This window comes from Pygocentrus nattereri, chromosome 14 (assembly GCF_015220715.1).
Source record: "Pygocentrus nattereri isolate fPygNat1 chromosome 14, fPygNat1.pri, whole genome shotgun sequence".
Lineage (NCBI taxonomy): Eukaryota > Metazoa > Chordata > Actinopteri > Characiformes > Serrasalmidae > Pygocentrus > Pygocentrus nattereri.
Window position 1 is genome coordinate 18,339,066 of NC_051224.1, and position 18,643 is coordinate 18,357,708.

The 18,643-nt window shown below is 38.3% G+C and overlaps 1 protein-coding gene across 1 annotated transcript in view; it reads left to right on the forward strand.

Annotated features, from left to right (window-relative positions):
* Positions 1 to 16,845, forward strand: part of cntnap1 (contactin associated protein 1) — a 77,432-nt gene extending 60,587 nt beyond the window's left edge. Inside the window, exons 20-24 of the mRNA XM_017697511.2 lie at positions 2,483 to 2,610; positions 2,714 to 2,807; positions 4,754 to 4,984; positions 5,304 to 5,348; positions 8,338 to 16,845. Of these exons, the coding sequence (XP_017553000.1) occupies positions 2,483 to 2,610; positions 2,714 to 2,807; positions 4,754 to 4,984; positions 5,304 to 5,348; positions 8,338 to 8,537 (698 nt within the window). The 3' untranslated portion in view covers positions 8,538 to 16,845. The remainder of the gene's footprint in view (positions 1 to 2,482; positions 2,611 to 2,713; positions 2,808 to 4,753; positions 4,985 to 5,303; positions 5,349 to 8,337) is intronic.
* The last annotated feature ends 1,798 nt before the right edge of the window (positions 16,846 to 18,643 follow it).

The window sequence follows — 18,643 nt, forward strand, 5'->3', positions numbered from 1 at the left end:
TGATCCACAGACCTCAATGTCAGCAATCTTTAATACAATATCTCAATATAGTAAGTTTTCAGGATACAGAATTAATTTCAACAAATCCATGGCAATGTGCTTCAATATCTCACCTACAACTATGCTAAATTACTCACTTCAGGTAGTAAAATCCTTTAAATATTTAGGAATCATCATCATCACATCTAAGCTTCAGCAACTGTTTGAAAGAAACTGTCCTTCATTAATTACAAGAATTGAACAAGATTTGGCCAACTGGTCTACATTACCCATTTCCCTTTTTGGGAGAATCAATGCTATCAAAATGACTTTACTTCCCAGACTGAACTACCTATTCCAGAACCTTCTGTGTTATTTGCCCTCTGTTTTTTTTAAGAGAATCAACAATTTATTCTCAAGGTATGTTTGGAATAATAAAAAGCCACAAATTAAATTATTGACACTTTTCAAACCCAAAGAACTGGGAGGGGCATCGTTACCTAATTTGCAACATTACTATTGGTCTGCCCAACTAAAACATATGATGAGCTGGTTTATGGACAGAAGCGACTCACGCTGGCTAGCTATAGAATCCTATTCGTGCCGACCAAGACAACTTGGCTCAATACCATTTATTTACAATTTTCATAAGATCCAATTTGCCATAGATAATTATTCAGTTCTTAATACGCTTATGGCCTGGAAAGACATTAGAAAACACTTAAACATTCCATCTGATGTATCTTTATGGTCCCCATTAGCCCTTAATCCTGATCTTCCTCCACAGATTAGAAACATTGGCTCCTTGAGTTGGAGATCAAGAGGAATAATAAACTTCTCTCAACTAGTCACAAAAGACATATTTAAACCGTTTGAAGAAATAAAAAAACATTTTGAAATACAGAATAAAGAGTTTTATAAATTTTTACAATTAAGACATTTCTTTGAGTCTCTGAAAAAAAGAGGGTAAAATACGAATGGAGCTTACAGGCTTAGAGGAACTGTTACTGTCTTCTAACAGCCTCAAAGGCAAGATTTCAGCCTTTTATAGACTGTTGTCAAGTACGAGCGTCTCATCCTATAACGCATTGAGGACCTTATGGGAACGTGACCTTACCGTATCTTTTAGTGATGATGAATGGTGTCGGGTATGTAAGCAGACATTTCCTAAATGCACTTCTGTAGCTCAACATGAGCAAAATTTCAAATTTATTCATCGTTTTTATTTAACACCTGTTCGTCTACATAGGATGTTTCCCAGCTTGTCCAGTCTATGTTTTAAATGTAAAAGTGAAGTTGGCTCGGTTATACATATGTTTTGGAACTGTGATAGAGATCTTAGCTATTGGAAGGAAGTTCACTCTGTCATACAGAAGGTGTTCGAACTAGATTTTGAATTGTCACCTTGTGTAGCATCCCTGCTGAATAACGGTTTGGCTCTCAAACTGATGGTCTATGCGTCCTTTATTCATTTCTTCGCGTAAACACACCGTAAGAACTAAATACCAAAAAACAAAAACAAAACACAGGAAAACACTTAAGTCACAAGATAAAACCAGTCCCACACATTAAAATACACTCATTTCAATTTATCAGCACCTACAAAATATAAAATTTCAACAATCTAAGACACAACATGCTCAGCATTTCAACAACAGTTCAAGCAGCACAACAACCGATTGGCTAAATACATTCACTAAAAATCAATAGATTTTACCAAATAACAACTTTACCTTATTCACCTACAGCAGAGTGCCAATATTCAAAACCTTTGAATGAGCGGATTGTTTGGTGGGTCCATTGTCCTTGGGGAACAATGGCTCCCACCATTTTACTTAAAGAGCCACCTGACTCACCTCACTTCCTGCTCACCTGTCTCATGCTGAGCATGTCAAATTAAAAGACCCAACTCACTCTCAGGCTGTTTATACAAAAGTATCACACAGACACGGTTAGTTACACCTTGTATCTACCTGTTGAACTTATACCCTGATAGCTTGAACACTGATATTGTTTATGCATTGAACACACTTCTGTACTTGGCTAAAAAATGCATTCTATTGCTGTGGTCTAAATCTGAGATACCCTCAGTCAGGATGTGGTTTACACAGATAACTAAGTTTTTACCTTTGGAGAAACTGACATTTGATCTGCACCATAACTCAGGAAAATTTTGGAAGATATGGTCTCCTTTGTGCGTATATTTGGAAATCTATGCATACTCAATCCATGACTTATTTACTTGTCTCTATGTTCCCTTGTTTGTAATTCTATATGCCCTGCTCAGTTGCCTTATATATATTATTTATTTTTTATTGTTATTTACTTTTATTATTTTTTTTTTCCTTCTTATTCTATTTTATACATGCATCCCTGGAAAAATCCAATAAAAAGATAATTTAAAAAAAAAGAATATGTTTAGTTAAGAAAACATGCACATTTTTCTAATTTACTGTAAGTAATTCTGGTGATGTCAGTGCTGATAATGTCTCTTTCTTTCCAGGCACTCTGTCTCTGAGGTACCGGCTGGGCTTGTTGACGCATAAATTTCAGCTGACCAACAGAAACCTGGCTGACGGCTTTCCTCACTTCGTCAACATCACCAGACACAACTACACTGTGTGGACGCAGGTATGAATAAACGCAGAGCGCAGGTAAAAATAACAGAATTTAACACAGTGCACCAACACCATGTGTGTGTGTTAATATGTGCTCATACAAGTGTGTGTTTTAGGTGGATTACATGGAGCCATGGGTGGAGAGGTTAACTCTTGGGGAGATTCCCAGATTTGACTCTCCTAAGTCCATTTTTCTTGGCAGAGTGATGGGTAAGAACAAGGCTGACTCCCATATTCTCTTATGTTTTTTAACCCTTTAACTTTAAAGCAAGAAAACACATACATTTAGGATCTGTAAGAAAATAATATTCTACCAACTGAGCTGTAAGAGATCTGGGCATTCAGTAAGCCTGCTTCAGCTGAGTAAAGTGGTCTGGAGACAAGCTATAGAGCTTTGATAGATCAGTAAGACATACTGGAGCTAGACCATTAAGAGCTTTAAATATCATAAGCAAAGCAAGACCTTATAGTCAGTTAATTGTGACTGTGATGTCATAACCATGAATATGTTAGTTCCTTCCTGCAGTGCCTAGTTTCAGAGCTTCCTTCCTACAGAGCCTAGTGGAGGTCACTGAGGTAGTTGTTAAGCTCCTCACAGGCAAGGCACTGGGGGTATATGAGATTCGTCCAGAGATGCTTAAGGTTCTGGATATTGTGGGGCTGTCTTGACTAACACGCCTCTGTAATATTGCATGGACCTCTGGAACAGTACCCTTGGACTGGCAGACCGGGGTGGTGGTCCCTATTTTTAAAAAGGGGGACCAGAGGGTGTGTGCCAACTATCGGGGTATCACACTGCTCAGCCTCCCTGGGAAAGTCTATGCCAAGGTGCTGGAAAGGAGACTCTGACCGATAGTTGAACCTCAGATTGAGGAGGAACAATGCGGATTCCTCCCCGGCCGTGGAAAATGGACCAGCTTTTCACCCTCTCATAGATTGCTGAGGGGGCATGGGAGTTTGCCAACCCAAGATATCTTGTTCCTCAAGATATCTTGTGGGGGGTCCACTGGGAGTATGGAGTGCTGGTGCTACTGAAAGAGTCTGACTCGGCGAGTATATGGGACATCCAAGCCATCCAATTTCTGTACTCCTGGAGTGAGAGCTGTGTTCGTATACTCGCCATTAAGTCAGACTCTTTCAGTGTTAGCTTTGGGCTCTGCCAGGGTGGTGCCCTGTCTCCACTCCTGTTCGTGATATTCATGGACAGAATGTCAGGGCGTAGCCGGGGTCAGGAGGTCATTATGTGTGGAGGCCGGAGGGTGGCGTCTCTGCTGTTTGCGGACGATGTTGTTCTTTTGGCTGAATCACATGGATGCCTCCAGCGCTCGCTGGAGCGGTTTGCAGCTGAGTGTGAAGCAGTTGGTATGCGGATCAGCATCTCCAAGTCTGAGTCCATGGTCTTAGCCTGGAAAAGGATGGCATGCCCACTCCAGGTAAGGGGAAAGGACCTGCCCCCAGTGGAGGAGTTTAAGTATCTCAGGGTCTTGTTCATGAGTGATGGGAAGAGGGATCGTGAGAAGGCTGGGACAGGCAGCAGCAGTAATGTGTCACTGTACCGGACAGTAGTGGTGAAGAGGGAGCTGGGCCAAAAGGCGAAGCTCTCTGTTTACCGGTCGGTCTACATCCCGACCCTCACCTATGGTCATGAGCTGTGGGTAATAAATACAAGCAGCAGAAATGAGCTTTCTTCGTACGGTGGCAGGCTACACTCTATTTGTTAGAGTGAGGAGCTCGGTCATCCGGGAAGAGCTCAGAGTAGAGCCGCTACTCCTCCGCATTGAGAGGAGCCAGCTGAGGTGGTTTGGGCATCTAATCCGGATGCCCCCTGGACACCTGCCAGTGGGGGTGTACCAGGCACAGCCTACCGGGACAAGTCCCTGGGGTCGTCCTAGGACCCGCTGGAGGGATTATAACTCTAAGTTGGCCTGGGAGCGGCTTGGGGTCCCCGGGAATGAGCTGGAGGAAGTTGCGGGGGACAGGGTGGTCTGGGATTCTCTGCTCTCTCAACTGCTACCGCGACCCTATCTGGACTAGCAGTTAATGATGATGATGATGATGATAATTAGGGTTTTAAAAAACTCATTACCTGAAAATCTTCAGTAACAAACTCATTAAGTGATTGATTTATTAATGCTGATCCTGCTCTGCCTTCTCAGAGGTTGGAGACATTGATTACGACATTCAAAGGCACAACAGTCCCGGTCTAGTGGGCTGTATTTCGGGGGTTCGCTACAACATCTTTGCCCCATTAAAGGCTTACTTCCGGCCCAATGTAACCAATCCACCTGTGACGACCCAGGGCTACGTTGTGGAGTCTAACTGTGGGGCATTCCCGCCAGTCTTAGGCTACGTCCCCTGGGAGGATGACCCGTGGTTCACCGGACTGTGTAAGACTACATTGCTCAGCATGCACCTTTTCAGTTGCAGTTTTCAGTTTGAAGTTGCAAAGCATTGTAATCACATTATATTAATTTTATACGTGTATCTCGAATTGGTTTTATACTGTTGAAAACTGTAATTCCAAACTTCAGAACATGAGTGTATTTCAAATGCTGATTAATAGTAATAGTAATAATATGATAGTTAAACTGTGAAGCATATCCTGAAAAAGTTACTTTTTAAATAAATCATTTTGCTCTGAGTCAGAGTGAGTGTCATGATGATGTTAAGTCCTCTGTCCTGAAGCTGAGTTCATGTTTTCCACAGTCTTTTATTATATTCATGATGACGTGACTCCACCCTGGATGACATGTAAGTGTTCACATTTACACATTCACTGAATTATTCATCTGTAGCCTTAATTTACCCAGTTATACCTCTCTCTCTCTCTCTCTCTCTCTCTCTCTCTCTCTCTCTCTCTCTCTTTAGAATCTCTTTTTCTCTTACCTCTTTTACTTTTGTTATCTCTTTCTCTCTTGAAATTTTGTCTGTTATCTTTATCTAACTCACCGGTCTTCTCATCTTTCGCTGATCTTTTTCTCTCTTCTTCTCTCCTTTTCTCATCTATTTCTCTCTTATCTTTTTCTGTTTTTCTCTCATCTTTTACTCTCATCTCATTCCCTCTTATCATTTTCAATTTTGTTCTTATCTGTTACTCTCATCTTTCTTTTTCTCTCATCTTTTTCTCTCTTATCTTTATCTCTCTTATCTTTTTCTTATCTCTCTCTCTCTTACCTTTTTCTTGTGATAAATTATGTAATTCCAAAACTCTTTATATCCATTTGTAACATTAACTGTTTTGTGAAAAGAACAGCAGCTGATGTAAAATGGAAAACATTTTAGTTCTCTAATAATTATCTTACTCATAATACATCAGTGATATTTCTCATTTGTTTAAGATTCACAACCAACAACGTTTATCATGAAAAATATCTTGTAGGTGTTCTGTAAACCTTTATATACATCATTCTCTTTCTCTTGCTGTATCTCTTCCTATTTTCTCCAGCTCTTTCTCATTTCTCTTTCTTAACGCTCTATTTCTTGCTCTCTTTCTCCCATTCCCTTTCATCTTTCCCATTTATATCCATTTCTCTCTTATCTCATTCTCTGTTTTCTCTCTATTTATCTTTTTCTCTTGCTTAACTCCTTCCCCTCTCTCTCTCTCTCTCTCTCTCTCTTATCTCTTATAGCGCTCTCTCGTTCACTGACTCAGACCTACTGTTTGTTCGTATTTCTCTGTCTGTTTTTGAATCTACTCTTTCGGAAGTATTGCACTGGACCTGAGCATATCAGGGCGTGACCTTGTGGGATTGAGTCTTTCCGCTGAAGGCTCTAAGATGTAACGTGTGCCGTGTGGTATTTCCTACTGTCTGAAATAAGAAAACGAGGCTCAAAGGGATAGTTTGGTGAAAAATCTGATGGACAGCACTGATTTAATTTAAATGAATGAAGAGTTCAGGGATTTACATTTATTAACAAAAAAACGAAAGAATCTGAAGAATATTGTTAAATTATTGGTGTCAAAGTATTTAAAGAAAAGCGATAAAATAGATGCAATGGCTTATGTGAGTCAAACGTTTCCTTAATGTCATTATAGAGACAGTCGCAAACAAAAGACTGGGTGCCTCTGGTCAAATCACATGTTTTGTTGAATGTCTAAGTGAAGTTAACACATCCTCTAAAGAGAACACACTTCTACACATTTTAATACACAATTACTGTTTACTTGCTGAATTTGAAACAAATATGAAACATAATATGTGGCCTGTGCCATAAAAATATGACACATCATATACTTTGCATAGGTTAAACTAACATATAAACAGAAATTATGCACTAAAATTGGGAGAAAATTGCTGTATTTATGTGATGTGTCAGCCCAATTAATTAGATTCATTTTCACTTAGAAAATCAGCAAAACATATTTGACCATTTCAAGCTTTGCTTACGACTGCATATATTTTTTCGATGTGCTTTGCTGCTTTAAGACAATAACCTAGGTTTAATATATTATCAAAACCATAGAAATGCAACAGAAACTGAATCACTAAATAAATACAGGGAACACAATTTATACTACACCCATAAGTGATTTCTTGTTTGCTCATCAAGCATCTAATATTCTCTCCTTGTATACAGCTGTATAGCTCTTTCTCAGGATAAACAAGAATGATTAGACTGTGATGTGCCAAACACACGCACCTAATCCTTCTTGCCAGTTGGGCACAGATTTCGCAGTAGATTAAAGACGTGTGGGATTAGAAATCATCCAGTCTGTGAGACTCTGCACTGAGAAACAGCACCAAACTTAATTCAAATGGGTATTTACATCATAACATTTCCAGTTGAATAAAATATATTTTATATTATGCATTATTTCAGTTTCCTTACTTTTGGTACCCTCAGTATTTATTGTATATTTTTATTCATTGGGAAATGATGTGCACATTTGAATCAAGTAAATACAGTGCAGTGTATATGCAGAGGATGAATCAGGGGAAGATTAACATACCAAACATCATTCATGAAGAGATTTGCACGAGTACTCAACAGATATTATGCATAGTATTAACTCTTTAAACCGCCAGAACTTGTCAGTAGACCTGGATCATATCTAAAAAAAATTGAAATGTGTATTCCATTTAAGTATATGTGATTTTTTTAACATGAATTAGTTTGGTGAATTTCTTCAGTGAAAATCACATATTAAATAATATAATACTAAGTAACAGTGAGGTTTTGAAAGTTGTTACTTCAAACACAGACATTCATAAGCTCCTGCTGGTGTGGGTTCACAATGGCTTGCAGTCTGGTAGCTTCCTCTGTTGGGTAAATGTCACACTGCAGTACATGCTCTAAATTAGTGAGCTCTAAAGCCACGTCCTCGTGCTCTACATATTCCAAAAAGTAAGTGCTTTCCATAATTATAGCTGCAGCACTTTGGATGCCTGTGGGAAACTATGTATACTAAGTATTATAATTTCATATTTTCATAAATTTACAACTATTTAAATCATCAGGACTCTTAATCTGTGTAGAAAATGGTAAGAATTTTCCTCAGATTGACTGTGACACTGGGAAACTTACAGATCTCTGATTACGTCACTCAGTTGTCCAGGTCTACTCACCAATGGGCTCAAAGTAGTAATTACTTAAAATATTTAGTAACTTATAATAACTTTAGTAACTTGAGAACAACCATTTTGCATTGTAAATACTGAATTTAAGACCTTATGACGTAATAAGCCTGGGGTTTTACGGGGTTAATGGTTGTTGATTGCTGTGTTTTGTGTCTCCACAGTGATCGTCACCGTGTCTCTGATGCTGCTCTTCCTGATCCTGTACGGCATGTACATTTACCTGTACAGGTATAAGGGCAGTTACCACACAAACGAACCCAAAAATCTGGAGTCCCCCAGTTCAGCACGGCCGCTGACCGAAACCCTGCGGAAGGAGAAGAAAAGTCTTCCGGAAATACAGGAGGAGGCACCCAGCGAATAACACGGAATGATAGAAATGGGGAGGGGAGGGGGAGAGGGGAACAGGAGGATGAGTGACAAAAAGAGAGAACAGGACGGGATGAGTGTACAAAATGAGCTAAGTTACTACTGCAGAGCGTGTCTATATTTTTCCTGTATATTTCCTCTATTGTCTTTTTTAGCTCAACTTTGTTACCATATATAAAGAAAAAAGTGATGCACTGAATTTACACAATTTTATATCAGTTCTACATGAATAAAATACATAACAACTGCACAGTTATTTCCAAAAGCAGTGATGAAAAGTGATAAATAGAGTTAGGCCTTCAGTTTGGGTCAGTACTTAGCCCAAAATGAGAACAACCTTTCCCTGCTAGCACCCCTATGGGATTTCTAATAGTATGTTAACACTATGCCAATGGTGGTGCACATTTTTGGGCCGTTTAAGATGAAATCAGACATTTAAAGCTTTATAGAGACATTCTCTTTATTTGAAGCTTATAGCAGACATATATTTAACCTTGTAGCAATTTTACAGGGATTCTTCCAGTAAAGATGAGTCCCTGAAAGGCCATGAGGGTTCCCTATTGGCCAAAAAATATATAAACAGGAAAACAAAATTGAATCAATATTATATGTTTGATTCATGTAGAAACTGTATACACAAGTGAATTCAGAGCGGCACTTTCTTTCAGTGTATTATTGTTTTCTGTTCACTACATACAGGCGTGATTTGCGTGTAATCTGTCATCTGGTGCTTTTTTTGGCTGAGGGTTGAACATTTGCAGGGTTTTGGGCCTGAATGAAGGTGATTTTTCTCTGAGAGTCTGTGTCCCACACTGCATAGCAACGCTGGCCAGCTGAAGTGCCTCAGTAACTGTGCAGGAGTCACAGACCAAGAAGCACTTTGGAAAGGACCATCAGCGTAACATGACTTGGTACGTCGGCAGTGTTTGCATTAAATTGAAAAAGAAAAAAAAGGTCAGATTTTGTCAAAGACACAGCACAAAATGCACAACGAAGAATATAAGTATTAGAAAACAGCCGTTTTGAAAAATGTACATGTTTACACTAATTGTATCTTCAGTATTTCTGGTAAAAAACGAAGAGTTAGATTAGCTATTATCTGATATATCACTTCGTCATATCTGATGGGATGTAAGTATACATTTGTTATATTACTGCCTTCATCTATGACTATTGCTTGCTGGTAGACCAGGACAATGTAACAGCTCTGAATGACTAAAGAAGGAACATTAGCTTCGTTAAATACTGGTAATATAGCATAAATATACCTCCCCTTATGGTTATGGAGAAGAGCCATACTGTGCTTGATCATGTACTGAGTAATTATTAAGACTAGAAGCATACCAAACGCAAACTGTTTTGCCCAGCCAGAACACTGCAAGCACACGGTTGCATTGTATGTACTCAGCGTGTGTTCTCACACTACTAAGCCGGTTATAAAGTTCAGTACTCAAGGGGGCAACAGAGTGCATATCTAAATGTTCAAGAATTATCGATCGGGTCTAAGCATCTGTCCAATACTGCTAAACAGTAATGGCTAACAACAGTCTCCTGATAGTGATATGATACTGAGATCATGGTCCCACCACAATGGGATGTTTTGTTTATCATGTCCAATCCGAGTATCTGTAGGTTATAGCGCCCCCTTGCTGCGCTGCTTAGAAAGCAGCTTGTGCTGGTTGCACAAAAACATATATTTTGCTTAGCTTGAAGCATTTGCCAACTTGCATGAGGTATGTTTCTGGTCTAATCTTATGACATTCTAGGTTTTGTGCGAGGGATGCAAATAATTCGCTAATACTACCCTATGAAATGAAGACGAGCAATGTACTGTATGTTGTGTGTGGGTATGCCTTGACTCAGGGTTGAAAACAGTTGTTTCCACAGCTGCTGAGATTAAAGACGACAGTCCTGATTCCTTTCACTGCCTCTACTCTAACACACCGAATTTCATTCATGTGTTTTCATATTTACCAGCGTTTTTCATACTGTAACCATGGAAACCAACATGGTGAATGAAGTACTTCACTTGCAGCTCTCCAGTATGTCAGTAGGGGGAGGCGCTGAGAGGAATCAGCAGCAGACGTGATTGTCTTTGAATGCGTTTGTGTGTTTGAATCAAGTCTGATATGCATACGTGGTTTTCCTTCTGGGGTCTCTTCCTGCCCAAACACTAACCAGAGCTAATGAGTCACAGTGAAGTGCTGGACTCTGTTAGGCGCTTAACACCATTAACAGCCCCCTTCACACTCACACAGTATTTTGTCTAATCTTATTTGAAAGATTGTTGCATTCAAGCCATATTTCAGTATTCCCAGAGCTACTTCCTCCCGCTGTCTTATGAGGGTCTTTAGCATGCCAAGTGTGAACACAGATGCTGGGGTTTCTAATGTAATCTCATGATTTGAGCTTCAGCTCCAGTGATACAAATTCACCCAAAACAGATGTTACAAACAGTCAAAACCCTGTTGCTCTGTTAAAGTTGGCACAGAAGTGAGCACTCATAGAGATTTCACATTCCATGTAGCTGAAGTGATGGCAGCTTTGATTTATTCATTGTACACTCTCAAAATAGATGTGCCAGAAACAATACTAACAACTGTGTTACTGTTAACACAAAATGGGCTAAAACCAGTGATGGGCTAATTACTCAAAAAAAGAGTACCATTACAAATGACTAATTACTTTATCTAACATCTCATTACTTTTCTTCTACAACTCCATTTCAAAAAAAGTTGGGACAGTGTATGAAATGCTAATAAAAAACAGAGCAGTGATTAGTACATTTGGTTTGACCAGCATTGAATAGAAAATGGTATTAAAACAGACTATTTTTTGTTTTACCTTCAGAGCTTTATTGTTTGTATTGCACCTTGGGAGCATGTTTAGCACTGTGTTATGAAACAGTAACACAACTGTGGATACGACACAAACTAATTCAGTTTTGAAAGCATTTTTGCCATTGTTCTGTTATACGTAGTGCGACTGCCTGAAAAAGACACCTAAAAGGCAGGATGTGTCGCTTCAAAATGTGAACCCAGAGAAGTTGGCAGTGTTTCTGGCTTCCACAGTGCATAGTACAGTCTTAACTAACATTTACAGATGCAGTGACAGACAGTGTTTATTGACAGTGGTTTGGCAAAGCATTCCTGAGCCCATGTGATGATGTCCATCACAGAAACATGCAGTTGTATAATGTCTGAGGGGTAGAAGGCCATGGGCAGTCACTTGTGGTCTTGAGCCTTGAATTCCCTGCATCTTTTGATGATATGCCTTATAGAGGCTAAAATACCTTAAATAAAGTGCTTGCAATCCCTTGATAAGGAACATTATTTTTAAACTGTTTTTGCTCATGCATTTTTTGGCAGTGGCAAGCCTGACCCGTCTTTGTTCATAACGGGCTAGACCTTTCCTGAGTGCGTCTTTTATATCTGAGCATGATTGTATCACCTGTTTAGAATGTTTTTTGAACACTTCACAATGTTCCTAGTCTTAAATTTCCCCTGTCTCAACTTTTTTGGAAAATGTCGCAGGCATCAGTTTCAGAATAAGTACATACAAAAAACAACACAGTTAATAAGATAATACATTACATGTCTTTGCATTTGTTCAAATACAGGTCAAAGTACTTGGTTAACTGTTTCTACTGTCAGTATTCAAATACTGAAATCAGAAAACATATAGACAACACTGATTTTACATTTTAGCAGGTCTCTAAACTTTGAACATTACACTATGCTACTATGAAACACGAGTGTCTGAATGTAAGGACGTAGCGAATGACACACTGTTAAGTGTGTGAAATGAAAATCTAGAGAAGTGCAGATCTATTGATAACTGATATTAGCTACATCCAGAAACAATGAAAAGTCACAAACAGTCATGTTGGCACATCATTACAGGACATGACAATAAGGCATAATGTGAACAGATGACACAAGTTGTTATTTGACACATCATTTTTGCGAGTGTAAGCATTGCTTATTTCAGCATGGACCTTCTTTATGTATTACATTTATTTAAAATATCTAAATATTTCAGTATTTGTCCACCTTTTCAGTCTATGTATAATTAACTGACCTCTAATGTAGATTAATCAAAGAGATTAACAATGCAGATATAGACTGAACAGGCTGGCAAACAATTGATTAAATACACACTTAATATAAGCATTACAGATATTTAATGTTGCCATTGTCTTATTTATATGAATCAGCACAGATCTTACAATTTTACGAGAATTCTAATAGAAATGAGGCTCCATGAAGAACAGAAACTGTTATCCCAATTTGTCAGGAATATTAATATCATAACCTAGTGGGATGATAACCTTGTGGAAAAATGTCTTTAATCAACGCCTCCATTATTTGATTCCCAATCCCCTGTGAAGTAGCAGGAAAGCCAGTCTTACGGGTGCTTTACTGCTGATTTAAATGCAGAATAATCTCTGATTTTAGTATAAAAGTAATACTTTGTGATATCTTGCTTGTTTTCCATTTGTGTTTTATTGTATTTTATTTATTTTTATTATGTCATCTAATCTGTTTTATCAGTTCACAAGAAACCCATATTGAGGTGCTTCTGTTTGATTCTGGTCATGATGGCTCCATGTGGGAGAACCACAATGTAAAACTGTCTGTTTAGTGCTTTTTCTCAACGTCAGACTAATTTTGTGTTTGCTGTATAAAACCACAGTTGCTGCTGCTAACACTGCTTTCTAGCTGCTTTCAATAACAATCATAACCAAAGTCTAGAGCATCATGAGTCATCATCATGAAGTATAACTAGGAGCAGTGCTTAAAAAATAATAATAATAGTAATAAAGTCGTAGGAGACATTTGCGGCCCTTTACAGCTATGCATCCTGCATGACGACAGCACTTTCATTAAAATGCAATAATGAAGAATAATCGGCTGCTTCCAGTGCTAGTCCCATCACCTCACACGTTCTGTGGTATCTGTTGTGCTTCAGATGTTTTAGTGATGTGTGTAAATGAAGAGTAGATTTTTATGAATCTAATTTATATAAAATAAGCTAAAACAGACAAGTGGAGCTATTTTGATTAGTGTGTCTGTAGAGTGGGTTCTGAGCAGACGGATGTTACACATTTCCATTCTTCCAGCCTCACACTCGTGACATTAACCAGCTGTCTTCCTCTACATGTCCTTAAACCTCTCTGTGTTTATTCCTGCCTCCTCAATCCCTTTGTTTCCTCTTTTTTGCCTCCTTTCACTCAGGATCAAATGTCAATCAAATGTACAGTTTAGAATAAGAAACAGTGAATTCTGTAGGAATTATTTCTGTGAGAATGATTTCTGTAGGAAGGATTTCTATAAAAATGATGTAATGGGAATTCTTTTTGTGGTAGTGATTTGTATGTAAATTCTTTCTGTGGGAATGTTTTCTGTAGAGATGATTTCCATGGGAATTATTTCCATAGGAATGATTTCTGTGGAAATGATTTCGTTGTGAATTATTTCTGTGGGAATAATTTCTATGGGAAAGATTTTTGTGGGAATTATTTCTATGTGAATGACTTCTGTGGGAATGATTTGTATGTGATCATTTCTAAAAGTTTTCTGTAGAAATGATGGCTATGGGAAGTCCTTCTGTGGGAATGATTTCTATGGGAATTATTTCTATAGGACATCTTTCTGTGAGAATGGTTTCTATGGAAATTATTTCTATGTGAATTCCTTCTGTGGGAATGATTTCTGTGGGAATTATTTATATAGGACGTCTTTCTGTGGGAAGGATTTTTATGTTAATTCTTTCTGTGGGACTGATTTCTATAGGAATTATTTCTATAGGAAATCTCTTTGTGGAAATGATTTCGAATTTGGAATTTGGTTCTCTGGGAATGATTTGCAAGGTTATACTGTTAAACAAAATGTGCCACAAAAGATTCAAGTGATGCCATACAAGAACCACTTTTAGTTCCCTAAAGAACCATGTTTGAAAAAAGGAGTGTGAACAACCTTTTAAAGTTTTGAAGAACCTTCACATTCTATAAAGGGTTTTTTTCTAGAACCTTCACATTATGAACCATTAAAAAAACCTTAGGGAACCAAAAGTGGACAAGCTTTACAGAACATTGCTAAAAATCCAATTCGAGTTAGTGAGCAACAACACAATTACATACCTGCATTTTTAAAAGTAAAGAGTCCACAAAAATGTTCTCTGCACAGTGCAATGGAAGAACCAATTTTGGTTCTTCCAAGAACCTTCTAAGAACCTTTCAGTGGATGCCTTTGCCTTCTACACTGTAGATAGGGATTCAGTCCCGCACCTGGGCAAGCACCCTACCCTATACCAACAAGAGTCCTTGGACAAGACTCCTAACACTACCTTTGCCTACCTGTGGGAAAATGATCAAACTGTAAGTTGCTCTGGATAAGAGTGTCTGCCAGATGCCATAATGTAAATGTAAATAGGGCAAGTATCAGCACTCATCAACGTCTGCCTGGAAAATCATGGCGATGATAAAAGAAGAAAGAACTCCATGTAAAATTTATCCTGTACAGATCGAGCTATTGGTTGCTGAAATTTTAATATGTTGGGATTTTTGGACTGTAAAGCTTGTCCAAGCTAGCGAAAGTGCTATGTAAGACTGCATTTGTGGGCAGAGCATGAAACGGTCAGCAAAATATCGCTGAGGTGATGGTCCGTGTACAGCTTGGCTAATCTCAGCTAACGATGTGTGTTTTGATTGAGGAGCTCGTATGATATTTGTGTGTGCTGAGTAATGTAAGATTATGTGTAGCAAATGCTTGTGAATGCTGAGTTTCTGTTAACTGGAATGTAACCTCAACTGTATTAGGTTAAAAGCTCTTAAACAGAATGTTCTCCAGCTCTACCTTAAAGTTCACATTATCACAAATCTTTGCTAGTTTCACTCTGTGCTGGTAGTAAAAACTTTTTCTTTTCATAGATTGACGTGAATGTGCTGTGAAATGTGAGGAGTAACTTTATCACGTTTGCTGTCGTAACAAAACCTCACATCTCTGAGATGGTGGCTTTAGAGGAGAAGGTAAAAGCGTTCCTATGCTAACAATGCTAATGTATATTTAGCCCCAATGCCTTCTTAGGCTAATAGTGCTGATATGTTAATAAAACCAGATTTATTTTCAAGGAATTTTGGCCCATTTCTGTTGCTCCATTCATCTTGGAACATTCACTTAATATAAAAGTCAGCTGGTGGTTTCAAATAGTCTAAAACAGGCATGTCAAACTGGGGGCCTTCCAGGCTAACATGCTGTCAGATTAGCGTTTACCCTCATCTAACACTCTAAATTCAGGTCATGAAGGCCTTGCTTAATGAAGCAGTGTCATGAAATCTGCAGTGCTTTGGCCCGTAAGGACTGGAGCCTGACACATGTGGTCTAAAATTATGTAAAACAGAGTTAAGAAGTTCTGCTACGACAGTGATGATATGTTAAAAGTCCTGCTTGGCCTGAGCAGTACAGGCCTTTGGTACACTGTAAACTCAGAATAATTCAAGTGCTGACTGAATTAAATGTATTATAACACAGTTATTGCCAAGAGTGAACTGAAAGGCAGTGATGGTGTTGAGCAAATATATTATATATTTTTTCAAAGCTCCATTTTTTCTGTGTTACACTTTGTCACTTGGCTTCTAACGCTGTCCAGTCATCAAATCTGTGTGTGCAGTGTCACCAGTCTGGGGTGGACTTGGACACTGACAACCGCAAAGGCCAAACCACATGTATGTAGGGGCCTAGTTTAACAACTTTAACTGTAAGGGCCTTAATGTGGTCCTATTTACTTCCTCTCTCATGAAAACTACCAGTTTCAGGGTAGTTATTGAATAATAGGTCTACACCATAATGACTAAATATACTAAACGAAGTGCTGCATTGTACATACTTCATTCAAAATGTGTACATTTGGTCATTTCCACATTAATAAAATATATTACATCAGCACAGCTTTGCTGTCCCTTTGTCAGTAACTAATAATACTGTGTCAAATCTTTTATATTCGTATGAAAATGATGGACACATTTCAACCAAGTAAATTCAATGCAGTTCGTTTTCAGTGTAAATGCAGTTTAATGGGTTAACACTCTTTAATCAGACTAATCCCTGTCATCTCACCCGTCACAGCCTCGTTAGGGGGTATTTATTATTTTGGCTTTGTGATGGCAAATTTAACACAACTGTAATGTGGAAGTTTCCTGCTACTTTTAATTGTTTTGTTTTGTGACACCTTCATTGTAAGTACCATGACTGTGTAGAAAGCAACACCAAACTGACACTTCAATAAAAGAAGCTTGAAGGAAACTTCTCCCTCTTCTACTTTCTCTCAGCTTGGTCAGCTTTGCGTACTGCTCCACACAGTAAAATCATTTATATAATGTGTTGCATTAAAAATTAGATTTCATTGAACTTCTGAATAATAACAGAACAGAACACGTGAATTCCAGTCTAAACCAGTGCAGATTTTCACTGACCTTCACATCTGGGTAAATGTGATTTGGTAACTCGAGTTTAACTTGTGATCTTATCTAGTACTGTGTAGCAGATCACTGCACCCCATCAGCCTTAGTTTGACAGAATTCATGATTTTATAAGGTTTGTTTTCATTCTTCAGGGTTCTTTCACTACAATACCCAGCATGCATTACACAAATACATCATATAGCCATTGGGAATCTACGGAAGTCCAGAAAGGCCTTCACCGCTATCTTGAGATCATAACAATCTTGTTATCTTGAGAGCACAGGACAGTTAACTCCATATCTAAAGACAACTTTGTTATATTGAGATAACATGATAACTCTTTATCTCGACAAGATAGTTATCTTGTTATCTCAACAACTGTGTTATTTTCAGATAACAAGATAATGAACTCATTATCTCAAGACAACTTTGTTATCTTGAGATCACAAGATAATTAACTCATCTTAACACAACAATTTGGCAAACTGTAACCACCTCATGGACTTGCGCAGGAATCCCTGTGGTGTTAATCCTGGCTTCTAGAATAGCCACTGATCTAATAGGAAGGCTAATAAAAACAACCAAGCTAGCATTACTGTAACTCACTTGGCTTTCGCCTTTTCCTCACCTGCTGAGTCATTTCTGTCATTCGAGTTGTCCATTTCTCTCTATTGTATTGATTATTTAAAAACAGTTACACGGCTGTAATGAAATATTTAGCCTCCTAGTAGTAACGTTGGCTGTCTTCTGCACTGACCAGCTAATGCAGAAAAAAATACATTTCCATGCTGTCAAAAATCCACCTTTTATAGCTTTCCAGTTCCTTCCACTTTCAAGGTACATTCAAAGGCGGTGTTTCTAGCCTTTAAACTGGAAAATCTCACTGTGAGATAGGGAGCGAATAGGTATGTTTACAACAGATGTAGTGATGGTTACATTGCCTTAACTTACTATTAGAGCCGGGATGTCAGGCCACAAGTCAAATTTTTAACTTAGGCGTGTTACTTTTTTTATCTCCTTAAATCACTTTTATTACACACTTCTACAACTTAAAGGTGCATTATATAAGCTTTTAGTTAAAATAAAAGGGCATTACTGAGAAAAAAACAGGATAAAATATGATGTGTGTGCTGTAAAGCTTTATCATTTTAAAAGTTAGAGGCCTATTTAATTTAGAGGTTCAGATTTTGTGGAAAATTTTCAGACCCACATCATTCGTCTTTACGTATTAATGTCATATGCACAGGCTCAAACAGAAGACCCAACTTAGGTCTCAAAAATGCAAAATCAACATTATACTGATATTATTATACTGATCATTCACTCTCATTCTCAGAACATCCGTCCTTTACCAGGTTTAGACTGAGTTCTCTTTGAATACTCATTCAGTGTGCTATCCGCTCAGGTAAGGGGCTCGAAGCACAACATACGTTACAAAATGTTTTTCCACATGTTGGGCACAATTACACATTTCCACCAGAGAGGTCTCCAAATCCCCAAAACATGCATAGTGTACCTTTAATGATTCAGCTAGTTTGCACTGCAGTCCATGTAGTTACTGAATAATGAGCCTTAGGATGTACTAAGCCTGGAATTATGTTATACAATCTTCTTTTACGGTACATAAAACATAAAATCTA